We start from the raw sequence: 20,574 nt of genomic DNA, 5'->3' as shown, positions 1-20,574 counted from the left end.
GCTATCCATTGTTTCCTATCTTTTAACCAGTTACCAATCCATGAAAGGACCTTCCCTCTTATCCCATGAGAGCTTACCTTAGAATCACAGAATATCAGGGTTGGAAGGGACCTCAGGAGGTCATCTAGTCCAACCCCCTGCTCAAAGCAGGACCAATCCCCAACTAAATCATCCCGACCAGGCCTTTGTCAAGCCTGACCTTAAAAACCTCTAAGGAAGGAGATACCACCACCTCCCTAGGTAACGCATTCTAGTGTTTTACCACCCTCGTAGTGAAAACGTTTTTCCTAATATCCAACCTAAACCTCCCCCACTGCAACTTGAGACCATTACTCCTTGTTCTGTCATCAGCTACCACTGAGAACAGTCTAGATCCATCCTCTTTGGAACCCCCTTTCAGGTAGTTGAAAGCAGCTATCAAATCCCCCCTCATTCTTCTCTTCCGCAGACTAAACAATCCCAGTTCCCTCAGCCTCTCCTCATAAATCATGTTTTCCAGTCCCCTAATCATTTTTATTGCCCTCCGCTGGACTCTTTCCAATTTTTCCACATCCTTCTTGTAGTGTGGGGCCCAAAACTGGACACAGTACTCCAGATGAGGCCTCACCAATGTCGAATAGAGGGGAACAATCATGTCCCTCGATCTGCTGGCAATGCCCCTACATATACATCCCAAAATGCCATTGGCCTTCTTGGCAACAAGGGAACACTGTTGACTCATATCCAGCTTCTCGTCCACTTTAACCCCTAGGTCCTTTTCTGCAGAACTGCTGCCTAGCCATTCGGTCCCAAATTCTGTAGCGGTGCATGGGATTCTTCCGTCCTAAGTGCAGGACTCTGCACTTGTCCTTGTTGAACCTCATCATAGAATCATAGAATATCAGGGTTGGAAGGGACCCCAGAAGGTCATCTAGTCCAACCCCCTGCTCAAAGCAGGACCAATTCCCAGTTAAATCATCCCAGCCAGGGCTTTGTCAAGCCTGAACTTAAAAACCTCTAAGGAAGGAGATTCTACCACCTCCCTAGGTAACGCATTCCAGTGTTTCACCACCCTCTTAGTGAAAAAGTTTTTCCTAATATCCAATCTAAACCTCCCCCACTGCAACTTGAGACCATTACTCCTCATTCTGTCATCTGCTACCATTGAGAACAGTCTAGAGCCATCCTCTTTGGAACCCCCTTTCAGGTAGTTGAAAGCAGCTATCAAATCCCCCCTCATTCTTCTCTTCTGCAGGCTAAACAATCCCAGCTCCCTCAGCCTCTCCTCATAACTCATGTGTTCCAGTCCCCTAATCATTTTTGTTGCCCTTCGCTGGACTCTCTCCAATTTATCCACATCCTTCTTGAAGTGTGGGGCCCAAAACTGGACACAGTACTCCAGATGAGGCCTCACCAATGTCGAATAGAGGGGAATGATCACGTCCCTCGATCTGCTCGCTATGCCCCTACTTATACATCCCAAAATGCCATTGGCCTTCTTGGCAACAAGGGCACACTGCTGACTCATATCCAGCTTCTCGTCCACTGTCACCCCTAGGTCCTTTTCCGCAGAACTGCTGCCTAGCCATTCGGTCCCTAGTCTGTAGCTGTGCATTGGGTTCTTCCGTCCTAAGTGCAGGACCCTGAACTTACCCTTATTGAACCTCATCAGATTTCTTTTGGCCCAATCCTCCAATTTGTCTAGGTCTTTCTGTATCCTATCCCTCCCCTCCAGCGTATCTACCACTCCTCCCAGTTTAGTATCATCCGCAAATTTGCTGAGAGTGCAATCCACACCATCCTCCAGATCATTTATGAAGATATTGAACAAAACCGGCCCCAGGACCGACCCTTGGGGCACTCCACTTGATACCGGCTGCCAACTATATATGGAGCCATTGATCACTACCCGTTGAGCCCAACAATCTAGCCAGCTTTCTACCCACCTTGTAGTGCATTCATCCAGCCCATCAGATTTCTTTTGTCCCAATCCTCTAATTTGTCGAGGGCCCTCTGTATCCTATCTCTACCCTCCAGCATATCTACCTCTCCTCCCAGTTTAGTGTCATCTGCAAACTTGCTGAGGGTGCAATCCACACCATCCTCCAGATCATTTGTGAAGATATTGAACAAAACCGGCCCCAGGACCGACCCTTGGGGCACTCCACTTGATACCGGCTGCCAACTAGACATGGAGCCATTGATCACTACCCATTGAGCCCGACAATCTAGCCAACTTTCTATCCACCTTATCGTCCATTCATCCAGCCCATACTTCTTTAACTTGCTGGCAAGAATACCGTGGGAGACGGTGTCAAAAGCTTTGCTAAAGTCAAGGAACAACATTGCTTCAGAGTCTTTGCTGAGGGGCCTTGTCAAAGGCTTTCTAAAAATCTAAGTACACTATATCCACTGGTTCCCCCTTGTCCACATGCTTGTTGATCCCCTCAGATAATTCTAGTAGATTAGTGAGGCATGATTTCCCTTTACAAAAACCATGTTGACTCTCCCCCAACAAAGTATGATCATCTACATGTCTGACAATTTTGTTCTTTACTATAGTTTCAACCAGTTTGCCCAGTACTGAAGTCAAGCTTAAACGCCTATAATTGCCAGGATCACCTCTGGAGCCTTATTTAAAAATTGGCATCACATTAGCTATCCTCCAGTCATTTGGTACAGAAGCTGATTTAAATGATAGTTTACAAACTACAGTTAGTAGTTCTGCAATTTAACATTTGAGTTCCTTCATAACTCTTGGGTGAATACCATCTGATCCTGGTGACTTATTACTGTTTGGTTTATCAATTTGTTCCGAAACCACCTCTAATGACACCTTAATCTGGGACAATTCCTCTGATTTGTCTCCTGAAAAGAATGGCTCAGGTTTGGGAATCTCCCTCACATCCTCAGCTGTGAAGATGGATTCAAAGAATTCATTTAGTTTCTCCGCAATGGCCTTATTGTCTTTGAATGCTCCATTAGCATCTTGATCGTCCAGTGGCTCTACTGGTTGTTTAGCAGGCTTCCTGCTTCTGATGTATGTAAACATTTTTTTTGTATTAGTTTTTGAGTCTTTAGCTAGCTGTTCTCCAAAGCTGTTCTTTTTTGGCCTTCCTAATTATATTTTTACACTTCATTTGCCAGGGTTTATGCTCCTTTCTATTTTCCTCACTAAGATTTAACTTCCACTTTTTAAAGGATGCCTTTTTGTCTCTCACTGCTTCTTTTACTTTGTTGTTTACCCAATACATTTAAGCTTCTATTATGCGTCGGTGCAGCTGTGCCAATGTAGCATGATAGTGTAGACGTGCTTAGACACACACACAGTGTTCCCTCCCCCAACTCTCTTCCTTACAGATGGTATATTTCCTACTGGGGGTAAGCTTTCTGCTTTACAGTTGCAAGTCCCTGTTACTTGTGGTATTGCTGTTTAAAATTAGGTGCACAGTGCTTATGAATGCTCATTGATTGTGAGGACTCGCAAACTCAATAAGGATTTTTGTTATTTATGGAATGGACTGCAATGCTCAGAGTCCTCAGTCAAAATGATTAGATTAGGAAAGGCAAGGGCCTCAGAGACCTTGCTCCATGAGGGGGAACATAAAAAGTTGCCTTTCAGTTTAGTTGAATGTCCTCTTGTCATTGTATTATGATGAGAAAGAACAAACAAGAGGCTAGGGGAGGGGGCTGGATGTGGCCCTCTATGCATCACCCCACTCCCATTTTTGCCTTCTAGCTCTAAATGTTCCACAGCCAAGCCCTGCTCCACAAGATGTTAGGAAGTTTTAGAAAATTCACATCAGGTACAGCAAAAAGGAAGGGAAAAAAGAAAAATAGAGGAGCAGATTATATGAGCATGTCAGAACAGCCATACTGGGTCAGACCAATGGTCCATCTAGCCCAGTATTCTGTGTCCCAACAGAGGCCAATGCCAGATGCTTCGGAAAGAATGAACAGATTTGGAAAGAATGAACAGATTCAAGTGATTCATCCCCTGTCGTCCATTACCAGCTTTTGGCAGTCAGAAGCTAGGGACACCCAGAGCATGGGGTTGCATCCCTGACTATCTTGGATAATAGTCATTAGTGGACCTGTCCTCAATGAATTTATCTAATTCTTTTCTGAACCCTGTTATAGTTTTGGCCTTCACAACATCCCCTGACAATGAGTTCCACAGGTTGACTGTGCATTGTGTGAAGATTAAAAGACAAATGCCTTGAAAGGATTTTGACTCCTGTTACCTCTTCAAATGTAGAATCAGCACAGGAAACTGATCAAGAAAAAAAGTTTAGAGGTGCATGAAGAAACAGGGAGCAAGAAACACTGTCTAACTGTTATACTATTATACCACAACAAATGGATAATAGTAGCCACAACTCAGAAGACATTCCATTAATTCTAGTATCCCTTTTTAAAGTCAGTGATTCTTCAACATTGCCCAGATTCATCAATGACAAAACAAGAATACCCATAGTGAAACATGGGCCCTTGCAAGTTAAAGGTAAAAGTTTTCCAAGTCACTATGGGAGCAAGTTACTGAAGAAAATTAAAAAAGAAAATTGAAACATGGAGAAAATGTACAATGACACTGGCGCATTTAGTCCAGTAAAGTGGATGTAGTGTTCTGCTTCTGTTGTAAATTATCTGGTGTTCATAAGTAAAGGCTCATTGATGGTGATTTTCTGGAATGGCAATAATCCACAAAATTCTCAAAACTCATGAGAAAAGTCATGTTTGCATAGGAAATACAATGAAGTGGAAAGAATTGGAAAAACAAATGAAAACTGCATCTGCAATTGACCACACTTCACAATAATTGCTCGAAACTCAGGCACAACACTTGCAAAGTGTATTTGAAGGAATTGTGGCTATTGTTCTTTACTTAGCTTAATGGAACCTAGCATTTTGTGGATCCATGGAGAAACTTAACGAGAGTGGAAATGGAAACTTCTTAGGCCAAGTTGAGTTAATGGATAAATTTAAGCCTGTGATGAAGAAAATATAACATAGTTCTTCGCAAAAGGAGAAAGACACCATTACTTAAGCCCTACAAGACAAAATGATATCATTGTGAGGTCCTCAAAAGGCAACAGGTACAATTATTAACATAAACAAGATGAAATATTATTCCATTATTTTCAACTGAACATGTGATATCAGTCAGATATCAGTCTGTCATTTTGAGGCATGTTAAGATGTCAGAAACAGAAGTCAACATTGAAGAGCAGTTCCTATCATTTCTGAATGTTCAGGAAACTACCAAAAAGGCTTTGTCAGATGAGATACTTCAGGAGTTATCCATACATGACACGACATTTGATAATTACAGGGGACAGGGATATGGTAATGGAGCTAACATAAGAGGACAGCATGAATGTGTGCTAGCTTGTTTAATTCAAAAGAACAAAAATGTATTTTTTGTTCCTTGCAGATGCCATTCTTTAAATCTAGTGCTGAGTGATGCAGCACATTCCTCAAACTCATTGACATTTTTTTTTGCTGTTCTTCAATATATGTACATTATATTTGCAGCTTCAAGCAGTAGGTGGACAGTTTTGAAATCCTATGCAAAAACAACATTAAAGCCTCTGTCCATCATAAGATGGAAGAGCAAAATTGAAAGTGTCAAAGCTATGCGGTTTCAGACACAAGGTGTGCAGTTGGCGCTGTGGAAATTGAGAAAAACAATAAAAGATACTGTGGTAGATGCAGAAGCTGGATCATTGGCAGATAAATGCTCCTCATTTTGGTTCATCATCTGACTTGTGGTTTGACATAACTTAGTGTTTAAAATTAATATTGTAAGCAAACAACTGCAGAGCTCAACGACTGATCTGGATGATGTCATCAAATTAATTGAATTAATCAGACAAATACAAAATTATCATGAAAATGCATTTGAAGAGTCGTTGTTAATTACTATCAGACAGCAGAAGAAACATCAGTGCCTGCGGAACGAGCTGAAGTCCGCAGAAAGAAGTTGTTCAGCTACAAAGCAAAGGGTCAAGTCATTGGTGATGAAGAAAAGAGATTTAAATTTGACTTCTTCAATATTGCTATAGATCCTTCTCTGGTGAAGCTGGGAGAACATTTTGAATTACTGCAAGAGCATATGAGCGTGATGCGAAAAATATTGTGAACTTTTTTCCCCCCAACAAAGAGCATTTAAAAAATGTTGCTGTCACCTGGAATCTGTTCTGATGGCAGTACTGTAGATACACACCTGGTACATAAACTCCAAAGTCTTTCTGGTGTTTTGCCGAAACCTGCACTTGAGATATTTGAATTCATTTTTAGGAGGGGTTTATCCCCGATGTACCGAAACACATCTATTGCTCTACAAGTGTCTCTCACAGCTCCAATCTCTGCTGCATCTGCAGAAAGAAGTTTTTCAAAGCTTATGTTAATAAAAACTTATCTGATGTCTACCATGTCTCAAGAATGTTTGGTGGGACTAGTTACATTGTCCATAGAAAGCAATATTTGCAAGACCCTGGACTTCAAGAACATGACAGAAGAATTTGTCAATAGAGCACTCTATTACTCAGGATAAACAAGGTAAGAAAAACATTCATTATATTCTTTTTCAGTAGTTATCCACTGACAAGAGTAAAATGTGACAGACAATTTTAGGTTCTATTCACAGCCCATTACTAGTTGTAGATTTCTATATGTCATTATTTGCATAGTTTGATTCAACTGATAATGGAACATTATTAATGGAAAGGGGTCCCCTTGGTTCCCTCGCAGGGAGCCTCCAAATTTCTTGCTATTCAAATATCACTAGTCAAATATCCTTTTTTGTCCATACATTTTCCAAACATTTGCAAAGCTTGTTTTCTTTCCAATATATTTTTAATTTCCAGCCACTGAACTTTTGTGGTCTCAAAGCCTAGCTACTGACTTCAAGCTATGCGTACAGTGATTGCAGAAATTGGCCCTCAGAGTATTGAGTGTAGGGACAGATTCTCAACTGGTGTAAATTCTCTTAGCTCAGATGAGGAACGGCCCTTCGATGTATCAGTTGTGCCTATCTCATATTACAATAAATCATCATAAGGTTGGTCTGCGCTTTATCACACCTTGAACACAGCATACTGGCAAATACAAGTAATTGGTTTCTAAAGCTTCAGGACAGTGAAGGAGACTATACAGAAAGAGTAAGAAGTGAAATGAAAATGTTCAAGTTTAAAAATAATAATACCAAAGAACATATCTGGGCAACGGAAAGGTTCTTGAAGGGCCAGATTTTCATCATTAGTGAAATTTTGTCCTCTTTGTTTCAGTCCTTAGTAGGCTGACAGGTTCTTTCTGCTAATGTATAAACTGTTGGAACATTGTTGTAAAAAGTCATATTTTCAGATTCCACTAGTAAATATTTAGGAATACATATTTGTAAAACGCTACATCTGTGTATTAACAGTGAAAAATAATAAATGAAATTCTGAACAGATACCAATAAATCTACAAAAATGTATACTAGATTCCCTATGTACCTTTCTTGTATGGAAGCTATTTTTATGTCCAGACGGTATCTAAAATATTTGGGTCTGCATTCTAAGAGCCTGTCAGCTCTATTTTGTTGTGTTCTTCACATATCACTGCCCTGAATCCTTCAGTAATTTGCCTAGAAGCAATTCATATTTTATAGGCATTAAAGGTCCAAAGCTGAGTGTCTTAAACTGAGAAGATTTGCAGATTTCCTCTGACATTTATTTATTGTCCTTTAATATTAATTTGAATCACCAGTGATCCTGACACCTGTCATGAAGAACAAGCCTTTCAACCTGAAAGATACCATGAATTTGTAACTGACACACTTTGACTTGGGAAGAAAAAGCAATTTATCATTTTTTTAAAAATAACGTATAATGAAAAAAAGAACCCTGGATGAGCTTTCCCCATTAAAAGTGTGAGGTTTAAGTGATAGTGCAAAGATTTTCTATCACAAATTATGGTTAAAAATAACTGGGGAGAAAGGAACTGGATCAAAAGACAGAATTTTCTGAGAATACATTTGAAAGAAATTCTAGTTCTCATTTGACTCAACTGCTTGATCACTGCAAAGCCCAAAAATCTCAGAATTCCTTTTCTGTACTTTTTCTAACGATACATTTTTTATATCAGGATACAGAAGTTCATTTTTAAAGTCTTATGTGAGAAATTCAGTGGTCCTTTGCTACTATTCAGATGAAATAATGAACAGTTCTGAACTCATTTTGATTAGAGCATGTCACAAATAGGGCATTTCTGAAATGGAGCAGCATGCAGCTATGACCATGAAGCTGCTATAGACTAAAAGTTGGCACTAATACAATGCTGTAGTTGTTACATTCAGACCATGTTTGCAGTGTGCCTAAAGAGCAAAAGTGGCAGTAAGGCTTTTAGCACAAGACCAGTATCTGAATTTGAATTTCACTGTTGCCTCAATATTGAGATTATTATTAAAAACAAAAAATCCACCCAATATATCCTAAAATACACTCATGAAGTAGCTTTTAGAATTAGTACAGTCATGTTGGTTACTGGAAATAGCTTGGATACCCTGTTTCATGTACTTGTAATTTATTGTAGCTTTTATATTTCTATAATGTATTACATTATAGGAATCTTTAGATATACTTTGGATTACAATATATTCCTCTATGCTGTAATCAAACAGATTCTGGGCCAGATCCTCAACTGGCAAAAATGAGCATAATTCTGAAGTCAGTGAAGCTGTGCCAGTTTACAGCAGCTGCAGAGCCAGCCCTGAGTGTAAAGCAGTGATGTAACATTTCATGTTGCATTATATTTTCCATCTTTTTTTAAATACAGTCACATTTCTGTACTGATGCTCCTGTAGTCTCGCTCTATACTCATCTAGTAATGGTGTTAGGTGTTTTACACAAAATAAAGAAAAATACAGATATACTAGTTAATTAATATTTTACATGATTATACAGGACAGTATACACAGGATTAAGCACATATCTGTTTACTTCCTCTGACAAGCAACAAGTAAATTTAAGATAGCCATTTGGTCTATAAACATTGTACGAAATCTGGACAGGACCCAATCCCAGTCTGGATTGGGCTCAGGACATTATAGCTCCTACTTAGTTCGATTTATTACCAGATCATGTTTCTTTTTCAGAAGGGCACAGTTAACTCCATTCACAGCTGTAGTCCCTATTGCTACCTTTGATGATCTGTTCCACAATTAAATACTCTCTATGTACTAAAATGTTTATCCTAATCTCTTTGAAGGAGTGGCCCATTTGGGTCCTCATTTTAAATCCCCCTCTTTTACTTTCAGATAATCTCATGGTACCCTTGTGAGCTTGTAGGGATTTTTCTTTTTTTATTTGTTTTGGTTCACTACATAGGTTTCTCTGCTTTAAAAAATGCATTTTATTAGACCTTTACCTTTAAACACTAAAATGCACAGAGACACAGAAACCTGTCCAGTGTATGGCATATATACAATCACAGGCACTTGTTCTTTTGTGGTCAGTGCTATAAAAAAAAAACCTTATAAATCAATAAAATAAGTACCTAGAACAGAAACCCCAGCTTTAAGGTTCAGCTAAGTGAATAAAATCTTAAATTTGGAATGAGCAATTCTTGCTATTAAATATTTAAACGTTGATGAGAAATTAATCATACTTTCCAATGAGCAACCATATTTTATTGAATGTTTCCAAATAACAGTTTAAATTAAAGGACATTCTTTCAAGAGCAGCCAAATCACTCATTTCAGTAGCCCTGTCAATTATCCAAAGGCAGTCAGATTTCCATTTCTGAATAATTAACATTTGGCAAGCTCTGTAGCTCTGAAGAGCCATTTGCCTTTGTTGCAATCCAATTTCTCCAAAAGTAGAAAATTATCTAGAATGTATCAGTTTTTAAAATAATTTCCCCCTTTTACAGTTCTTCTCTTTAATATCTCATAGGGTATGTTTACATTACGAAATTAGGTCAAATTTATAGAAGTCGGTTTTTTAGAAATCGTTTTTATATAGTCGATTGTGTGTGTCCCCACACAAAATGCTGTAAGTGCTTTAAGTGCATTAACTCGGTGACATGCTTCCACAGTACCAAGAGTAGCATCGACTTCTGGAGCACTGCACTGTGGGTAGCTATCCCACAGTTCCCGCAGTCTCCACCGCCCATTGGAATTCTGGGTTGAGATCCCAATGCCTAATGGGACAAAAACATTGTCACGGGTGGTTCTGGGTACATGTCGTCAGGCCCTCCCTCCCTCCATGAAAGCAATGGCAGACAATCGTTTCGCGCCTTTTTTCCTGAGTTACCTGTGCAGACGCCATACCACGGCAACCATGGAACCCACTCAGCTCACTGTCACCCTACATCTCCTGGGTGCTGGCAGACGTGGTACTGCATTGCTACACAGCAGAAGCTCATTGCCTTGTGGCAGCAGACGGTGCAATAGGCCTGATAACCATCATCATGTCCAAGGTGCTCCTGGCCACCTCAGTAAGGTCAGTCAGGAGCGCCTGGGCAGACATGGGTGCAGAGACTGAATAGGAGTGACTCGACCAGGTCATTCTCTTTAGTCCTGCCAGCAGTCCTATTGCACCGCCTTCTGGTGAGCAGCTAGGAGATGAGGATGGCTACCAGTCCTACTGCAACGTCTGCTGCCAGCCAAAGATGTAAAAGATAGATGGAGTGGATCAAAACAAGAAATACACCAGATTTGTTTTGTATTCATTTGCTCCCCGCCCCCCCAACTCCCTCTGTGAAATCAACGGCCGACAGTCATTTCGGTGAGGTCTGTCAGGGGCACCTTGAAAAGTTTAATGGAGATTCAGTCCTGCCTGAAATACCAGAGGGAGGGATAGCTCAGTGGGTTGAGCACTGGCTTGAGCACTGGCCTGCTAAACCCAGGGTTTTGAGTTCAATCCTTGAGGGGGCCATTCTGTGTGACAGTTGTTTTTGTTTCTCCTTGATGTAAAGCCACCCCCTTTGTTGATTTTAATTCCCTGTAAGCCAACCCTGTAAGCCATCTAGTCAGTCGCCCCTCCCTCCGTCAGAGCAACGGCAGACAATCGTTCCGCGCCTTTTTTCTGTGCAGAGGCCATACCACGGCAAGCATGGAGCCCGCTCAGATCACTTTGGCAATTAGGAGCACATTAAACACCACGCGCATTAACCAGCGGTATATGCAGCACCAGAACCGGGCAAAGCAAAACCGGGTGAGTAGGTGACGTCAGCGTGGTGATGAGAGTGATGAGGACATGGACACAGATTTCTCTCAAAGCACGGGCCCTGGCAATGTGGGCATCATGGTGCTAATGGGGCAAGTTCATGCGGTGGAATGCCGATTCTGGGCCGGGGAAACAAGCACAGACTGGTAGGACCGCCGAGTGTTGCAGGCCTGGCACAATTCCCAGTGGCTGCGAAACTTTCACATGCGTAAGCGCACTTTCATGGAGCTTTGTGACTTGCTTTTCCCTGCCTTGAGGCACAAGAATACCAAGATGAGAGCAGCCCTCACAGTTGAGAAGCGAGTGGCAATAGCCCTGTGGAAGCTTGCAACGCCAGACAGCTAGCGGTCAGTCGGGAATTAATTTGGAGTTGGCAAATCTACTGTGAGGGCTGCTGTGATGCAAGTAGCCAATGCAACCAAAGATCTGATATCAAGGGTAGTGACCTGGGAAATGTGCAGGTCATAGTGGATGGCTTTGCTGCAATGGGATTCCCTAACTGTGGTGGGGACAGAGACGGAACCCATATCCCTATCTTGGCACCGGAGCACCAAGCCGGCGAGTACATAAACCGCAAGGGGTACTTTTCAATAGTGCTGCAAGCACTGGTGGATCACAAGGGACGTTTCACCAACATCAATGTGGGATGGCCGGGAAAGGTACATGATGCTCGCATCTTCAGGAACTCTGGTCTGTTTCAAAAGCTGCAAGAAGGGACTTTATTCCCAGACCAGAAAATAACCGTTGGGGATGTTGAAATGCCTATTGTTATCCTTGGGAACCCAGCCTACCTCTTAATGCCATGGCTCATGAAGCCGTACACAGGGAGCCTGGACAGTAGTCAGGAGCTGTTCAACTACAGGCTGAGCAAGTGCATTTGGATGTTTAAAAGCACACTGGCGCAGTTTACTGACTCGCTTAGACCTCAGCGAAACCAATATTCCCATTGTTATTACTGCTTCCTGTGCGCTCCACAATATGAGAGAGAGAGTAAGGGGGAGATGTTTATGGCGGGGTGGGAGGTTGAGGCAAATCACCTGGCCGCTGGTTACGCACAGCCAGACACCAGGGCAGTTAGAAGAGCACAGGAGGGCGCGGTGCACATCAGAGAAGCTTTGAAAACCAGTTTAATGACTGGCCAGGCTCCGGTGTGAAAGTTCTGTTTGTTTCTCCTTGATGAAACCCCCCACACCCCCTTGGTTCACTCTACTTCCCCCCACCTTCCCCTCCCCCCTTCGATCACTGCTTGCAGAGGCAATAAAGTCATTGTTGCTTCACATTCATGCATTCTTTATTAATTCATCACACAAATAGGGGGAGAACTACCAAGGTAGCCCGGGAGGGGTGGTGGAGGAGGGAAGGACAAGGCCACACAGTACTTTAAAAGTTTAAAACTTATTGAATGCCAGCCTTATGTTGCTTGGGCAATCCTCTGGGGTGGAGTGGCTGGGTGGCCGGAGGCCCCCCCACCATGTTCTTGGGCATCTGGGTGAGGAGGCTATGGAACTTGGGCGGTTGGTTACACAGAGGCTGTAGCAGCGGTCTGTGCTCCAGCTGCCTTTCCTGCAGCTCAACCATATGCTCGAGCATATGAGTTTGATCTTCCAGCAGCCTCAGCATTGAATCCTGCCTCCTCTCATCACGCTGCCGCCACCTATCAGCTTCAGCCCGCCACCTCTCCTCCTGGTCATTTTGTGCTTTCCTGCACTCTGACATTGTCTGCCTCCACACATTCGTCTGTGCTCTGTCAGTGTGGGAGGACAGCATGAGCTCAGAGAACATTTCATCGCGAGTGCATTTTTTTCGCCTTCTAATCTTCGCTAGCCTCTGGGAAGGAGAAGACACATGCAGCTGGTGGAGAAAAAAAAGGGACTGTGGTATTTAAAAAGACACATTTTATAGAACAATGGGTACACTCTTTCACGGTAAACCTTGCTGTTAACAGTTAACATTACATACATAGCACATGTACTTTCGTTACAAGGTCGCATTTTGCCTCCCCCCACTGCATGGCTAACCCCTCATCCTTCCCCCCAGCTAACAGCAGGGAACATTTCTGTTCAGCCACAGGCAAACAGCCCAGCAGGAACAGGCACCTCTGAATGTCCCCTCAAGAAAAGCACCCTATTTCAACCAGGTGACCATGAATGATATCACTCTCCTGAGGATAACACAGAGAGATAAAGAACAGATGTTGTTTGAACGCCAGCAAACATACACTGCAATGCTTTGTTCTGCAATGATTCCCGACTACGTGCTACTGGCCTGGCGTGGTAAAGTGTCCTACCATGGTGGATGGAATAAGGCTGCCCTCCCCAGAAACCTTTTGCAAAAGCTTTGGGAGTACATCCAGGAGAGCTTTACGGAGATGTCCCTGGAGGATTTTCGCTCCATCCCCAGACATGTTAACAGACTTTTCCAGTCGCTGTACTAGCCACGAATGCCAGGGCAAATGAATCATTAAACATGCTTGCTTTTAAACCATGTATACTATTTAAAAAGGTACACTCACCAGAGGTCCCTTCTCTACCTGGCAGGTCCGGGAGGCAGCCGTGGGTGGGTTCAGGGGGTACTGGCTCCAGGTCCAGGGTGAGAAACAGTCCCTGGCTGTTGGGAAAACGGGTTTCTCCGCTTGCTTGCTGTGAGCTATCTTCCTTGTTCCCCAAATCTGCTTCCATGTTGCCTCCCTCTCCATTGAAGGAATCAAAGCACACGGTTGGGGCAGTGGTGGCTGAACCCCCTAAAATGGCATGCAACTCATCATAGAAGCGGCATGTTTGGGGCTCTGACCCGGAGTGGCCGTTTGCCTCTCTGGTTTTCTGGTAGGCTTGCTTCAGCTCCTTAAGTTTCATGTGGCACTATTTCGGGTCCCTGTTATGGCCTCTGTCCTTCATGCCCTGGGAGATTATGACAAATGTTTTGGCATTTCAGAAACTGGAACAGAGTTCTGATAGCATGGATTCCTCTCCCCATACAGCGATCAGATCCCATACCTCCCGTTCGGTCCATGCTGGAGCTCTTTTGCGATTCTGGGACTCCATCATGGTCACCTCTGCTGATGAGCTCTGCACTCACCTGCAGCTTGCCACGCTGGCCAAACAGGAAATGAAATTGAAAAGTTCACAGGCCTTTTCCTATCTACCTGGCCAGTGCATCTGAGTTGAGAGTGCTGTCCAGAGCGGTCACAATGGAGCACTCTGGAATAGCTCCTGGAGGCCAATACCGTCTAATTGCGTCCACAGTACTCCAAATTCGACCCGGCAAGGCCGATTTCAGCGATAATCCCCTTGTCGGGGGTGGAGTAAAGAAATAGGTTTTAAGAGCCCTTTAAGTCGAAAGAAAGGGCTTCGTCATGTGGACGGGTGCAAGGTTAACTCGATTTAACGCTGCTAAATTTGACCTCAACTCCTAGTGTAGACCAGAGCATAGTTTTGTGTTTCACATTAGGGAAATTAAGCTCATTGCTTGCACAAATACATTTCCAGGGTGTACCATTTCACTGTATATAGTAACAATAGTATAGCTACCGCAAAGTAGTGATGCGTGTTGCTGTGTTTGATAGTTCGGGGAGATTAAACAGACCCTGTCTTGTGAGCTGGCTGAAGAAATCACTTCAGAGAGCCTAGATACCCATTAAACTTGGCCTAAGTCCTGCAGTCAGACTAAAGTGGGGCTACTCCCAGGCACAGCATTCTGTCTAGGCAGATCTGATTGTACCATGAGGACTAATATGAGAAGAGACTGCATTAAACTGTATATTATGTTGTCTCAGCTATTATAAGCCTAAAGTAATAGCTGCTTTACAAGTGTAGAAAAGAAATCTCTACTTTTATAATTTCTTAACAATCCTACAAAGTGTTATGCATGTGCCTAACATTATGCACTTTAAGTGGTCCCATTGACTCCAACCATTCATTTTTTTGGGTTATTCACAGTATATAAAGTTATCCATATGCATGCATCTTTGCAGAACCCATTTCAAATAGCATCCATTCATTTCAACTTGAATTGCCATCTCTAACGTATTTTGTATTTTTGGAAACAAACAGTTGTTTGAAAACAACCACTTTTCAATTCTTTGCAATGGTGAGGTGATTCTATAACATCCTTCTTAATATGTATATGGTATAGTAAACTATATTAAAATGAGGCATTAATTGTTAAACATGGTAGATTTTTCATTTTTTTTAAACTCCAGATATTATTAGAGTTTTATTTGCCCAGTCTCTTACTTCAGTACTAGATAAACAAAATAGTAAATACACAAGTGAAGGAAAATCTATAAACCTATACGTAGGTTAAAGTTGTTGTCTTTGGCAGGAGGCTAATATGTCATTTCTTGAGAGGAAAACTTAGCTTATCCATGTATTACACTAGTCGAACCAGAATTCTGGGGTCTCTCATGACTGTTATATACTCTCAATCCACCTGTTTTCATCATTACGATCCATAGTCTACGTATCATTTTCTGAACATTTTCAGCTGTCCTTTACAAAACACATTTGTAAAATGAAACCAAATGGTTTCACAGCACTAAGTAGAGTTTCTTCATCAATAAAGCTTCCAAGCAACACTAAATACCTTTGCAGAGAAAACAGATGAGAGAAAGTACAGAAGCTACGTTTTTCCAGCAATAGTCTCAGGCACCTGCTTATTTCTTTGTACATAAGACATTTCTCCTTTGCAACATGTTTACTATTAAGATAATATTCTTCCTCTTTTATACAGGCAAATAGACTTGGTTTTGATAGGATTGTTCTGCTCTCTACAGCAGATGCTATCCATAGATTTTATTTTACCAATAAAACACAAAACTAATATTTTTATCGCTTCTGAGTTTCTGGTTTCGGAGACTTTATTTTTCAAACCAATATTTTTTTAAGAAATTGCTCACCATTTATTTAAAAAAAAACAACCCACTACTCTTCTCAATGAAAACTATCAGAGTTAACATGCAAGAATTACCGAGAGGGAATAAGGTTTTACACACTAATGAAGAAAAACGTCTATTTATTCTAAAACATTCAGACAACTTGAAAACCATCTTGTTTGCTAGTTTACTGTAGCAATATTTGCTGTACTTTCAAATTAGCTATAGATCTACTTCAGCAAAAAGTACAGCTAACCGTCACATGACAGTTATTGTTTCATAGCATCGGTTTTAATGGTATCTAGACTAGACAATCTTAATTGGTAGAATAATCTTAGACTACTGTACACAGTTAAGAATCATATATATTATGGTACACCTATTTTAAGAATTGGTTACTTATATATTTACATAATGAAGGGAAATCATCAAAAGCTTTGATTTGGAAACACCAAAAAATTTATTTACATAGCTACCTACTTAATGATACCCCTCCCCCACTCCATGCCTACTCTCTTCTGAAAAGATCCTGATATCATTCTGTCCTTCCCTGCAATACTTGCTTTCCCAAACTAATGAGAATTCATGGTCTTCCTCCCTGCTCTGTCTCTACAATCTTTCATTAATAACTGTGACTGAGCAAGTCATTGAAATAGCACGACAGTACGAAACATTCACCTCAAACCTTGAATCCTCTTGTACATAGCTTGTGTCCAAGGTGCAATACATTCCAAGAACAAGAGTGGGAGATGACTGTAGCACAACAAAACATGCAAATTCCATATGAATACCCCAATCAAAAGGAGGGGCTTCCTCGGCCAAGAGGAGCATTTACATTTAGGGGAAGAGTAGACCACCACTCAGAAAACAACTTTAAGTATTGCAGCCATGAGACTTGTTAGGAGGCTAAGAGTGGACTTAAGTAGAATGGGGCTCCTTTTGGGGGTTCAATTTAATTTATCTTAAATCTCCAAGAGATGCAGATGCCAGTTCATTTCCAACTGCATCAAACCAAACTGTAGAGTTCAGTTCCTGAAACCAATCTCAAACTCAATCTTGCAGGATTCAAAATTCTAGTTAGGTATTTTTGTTCTGATTCTTGTTTAACTCTATCGCAAACTCAGTTGTAAGACAATGGAATTCATTTATACCCTTATCTCACCTAAAAAGTTCTTTGTAGTGGTATCAAAGTGCAATTAAAGTCCATTTTGAACAGTTTGCGGCTTCATTACTCCGCCTAAAGGGTATGTGCATGACATCATTTATAGAAATATGCATTATGTACATTCCAGTACATGCTGAGAATATAGGAATTGTTTTAGAATAATATTCAGATCCTTTAGATGGAAAAATGAGGCAAGAAAGTTGTTCAAAGTGAACTATAATTGTACTTTGATAATACTAAATAGAACTTATTAGGTGAGATGCAAGGGAATAATCATTTCTGAACTGCATTGCTGCTAAGGGATTTATGTGCGTAACATCTTACACAGCAATGAAATAATACCACTATATGCTTTCTGCACTGTGCTCCAGATATGTGATTGGCAGAACACCTGGAGTTTATCTGTGTTTCATATTATCTCATTATATCTAACCTCTGATCCAGCTATTCAGCTGGTGTAAACCATTATAGTTCCACTGGAATCAGTGTTGCTATGCTGATGTACACCAGCTGAGGACCTAGCCTTATATATCTATTATAGATTGCACTCCAAATCATATATACACACTTTAGAAGGAAAAGTTAAGTTGCAAACCTGTTCCAAATGGACTTTAAGTGCATTTCAGCAGCACTAAACAGAGCTTTGTGGTTCAGATCACAGAGTATAATGAATTTTGAACTACACTGCTGGAAGCACTAACACATACAAAGACAGTGGCAGTCACATGCAGTGATGCTTGTGTGTGCCAAACCATAAATGCATGCACATTTGACATTACACAGGCAACTGACTGTATTGCTTGCACAAACATAGGCATGCTTGTAAAATTTGCACCTAGCCGTCAGTCACTACATTTTAAGGATTCCATTACATTGAGTCAGCATATACAACGTTCATCTTTTGTAAAATCATAAAAGGATTGATTTTAAAAGGTACTTGTTATAGTTTCTAAGGTAATTGCACCTCTAACTCCTTTGTGGTCTTTGAGATTATCTCACTTAGGTCTCAGGCCTCTAGCTGTCACTTTCTTGGGGCAGAATCATGCAATCCACTCCCTCCAGATTGGGGATTTAGGCTGCAGTATCCTGTAATTTACTGTGTTCATTTTAGCAAGTCTGACTTTAGTTCAGGACCTACAGAGACTGTGCTCTCTAGGGCAATGACAAGATTAACCAATGACCAGCCAGCCTTCATAAAGCAAAGTATTATTTACTGAGAACAAATGCATTACACAGAAAATATAGCTTCAAAACACTTTAAACAGTTTTCAGTTCTTTGTTTGCCAGGCCTCTTGAACCAGGTCAAACTAGCATATGCAATTCCCCCTCCCCCCAGCCAGGAAATGAGACTTCTTCAGACTTGTTACCTGCCCAGGAATTTGCATTAATTTACCTCCCAGTCATTTTCATTCCTGCAGAAAACCTAAGGTCTCTCGATTTTGGTTTTAATTTTATTTCAAATTTCCCAGGAATTTATCAGTGTTTATAGAAAAAAAAATTAAAAGTGTGAAAAATCAGTAAAAGCCAAAAATGAAGGCCCAGGAGATGGGTGGGGCTGTGTGTGAAGGGAGCCTTCAGCTTCCTGTGGGCCTTTCATGGCAGTGGTCAGTCTCAGCTGCCAAGACCTGGCTCCCTGCCTATTTTGCTCCCCCAGTGGGCAGGAGAAGTAGATGGGGCCATGTTGCAGGTCTGCGGTTAGAAGGCAGTTCTGTCCAGCAGGGAAAGCAGACGGGGGCTATCACAAGCTTCCTGCCCTCTGGTGGATAGTCAGAGAATGAGATGGGCAGGGAACCCTTCTTGACTGCCAGTACCCGGCTCCCTTCATCTCACTCCCACACAGCTCAGCAGCAGCCATCAGCCAGCAGTTAACTTCCTCTGTGCAAGCATGCTGTGCCATCCGGCGGGGGTCGGGGGGAGAGGCAGGTCAGGGGAGTTCCAGCACTTGCAAAATTCAGGTAAAAAAAAAAATCAGTAAAACTTGAATAGTTGCTTTTGCAAAAGGCAGGAATTTTGGGTGGTGGTGGGGAAGAATTCAGTAAAAAATGTAGGGTATTAAGAATAGCACACAACTCCCCATTGATCAGGAATACAATCACTTAGCTCATGAAGATACACATAACATTTATGAAGTTGATACAATAGTCTTTGAATATTCCATGTGTTCATGGCATTCTGACATAGTGCTGAGCACCTTCTGTGAGGTGCTGAAAGCCCACGACTCCTCCTGAAGCTGAAGGCTGGTCATGGCACAGTCCAGAAGGTACTCAGCACTTTGCAGAACTAGACCCAAGACAGCCAGTTTTCTAAAGAAGAAATTATTTTCCCTACAATGAAACTCAGCTATTTTTAAATAGAGTACTTATTTAAGAAAATTACAATTCTCAGACACCAGATACAGAGCGTGTCATTACTTTGTGTTGATTTTGACATAAAGTGACATTTCAAAGCTATTGTACATGCCTTAGTTCTGGATTAACTAGCAACTGGATTTACTGCACAGTGATTCTGGCTAACATACAACTAGTACATATCAATAATTGGAGCAAATCGATTACTAACAATTCTCCATATTTATTGTGATACAGCTGTGGGCTCACCATACACATTTTATCTCTTCCAATAATACTGTAGATAAATCCTGACCTGTGCACAAAATTCAATTACACTGGCTTTGTGCACGAGAAATGTGTAGTAGCTAGATGGATGAAATACTCCCCACCCAAACTAGCACAGGACAGGTAGCACCAGTGCTGTAATGCTGCAGCTTCTGTTACAGACCACTGGCTACTCTCTCCTGACTTGGGGATTTGGTAAACCGTCATGTAATCGCAGACCCAGAGGCCATGTTCCTGCTACTCCCCCACAGTCTAACCTGCTCCCAAATTCGTCTTACACCCTGCTGTGGAGGAAACCAGAATGGAGCTGTTCTTCACAGTGTACAGACAAGGTGGAGTACACTAACATGTTCTCTCCATGGCCATGGCCTTTACACAGTAGAATGATGATTCCACTACTTTTTAAAAACATTCATGCTCACAAAAGGAGGTCCAAAACTTGACTACAATTTACTAGATTTTCCTTCATTTAAAATAATAATAAATAATAATAATAAAATCGAGGACCAGACTTTCATCTGAAGTAAATTGGTTCAGCTTCACTGAAAGCCATGGAGCTTCACTGATTTGCATCAGCTAGGATCTGGTCCCAAATATGCAGTATAAATATTTATAACATTATGATAATTATCCTTATTTATTTATAGCTTTTGAATCAATACCATTGGTAACAAATGGTACAGAACATTCATGTAGATCATTGCTTTTTGCATTTTATGCTCTAACATATTT

General features: G+C 41.5%; 2 protein-coding genes across 4 annotated transcripts in view; one reads left to right on the top strand and one right to left on the bottom strand.

Annotated features, from left to right (window-relative positions):
- Nucleotides 1-6,121, top strand: part of LOC142073055 (uncharacterized) — a 90,720-nt gene extending 84,599 nt beyond the window's left edge. Inside the window, exons 3-4 of the mRNA XM_075131940.1 lie at nucleotides 5,515-5,684; nucleotides 5,909-6,121. Coding sequence (XP_074988041.1) covers nucleotides 5,515-5,684; nucleotides 5,909-6,121 — 383 coding nt within the window. The remainder of the gene's footprint in view (nucleotides 1-5,514; nucleotides 5,685-5,908) is intronic.
- The window catches only part of NEGR1 (neuronal growth regulator 1), a 626,594-nt gene that overhangs the window by 524,193 nt on the left and 81,827 nt on the right, over nucleotides 1-20,574 (bottom strand). The gene's annotated exons all lie outside the window — the stretch shown is intronic.

Source organism: Caretta caretta, chromosome 8, assembly GCF_965140235.1.
Source record: "Caretta caretta isolate rCarCar2 chromosome 8, rCarCar1.hap1, whole genome shotgun sequence".
Taxonomy (NCBI): Eukaryota; Metazoa; Chordata; order Testudines; family Cheloniidae; genus Caretta; species Caretta caretta.
The sequence above is the reverse complement of the archived record's forward strand: the minus strand, read 5'-3'. Positions and strand labels throughout refer to the sequence as shown.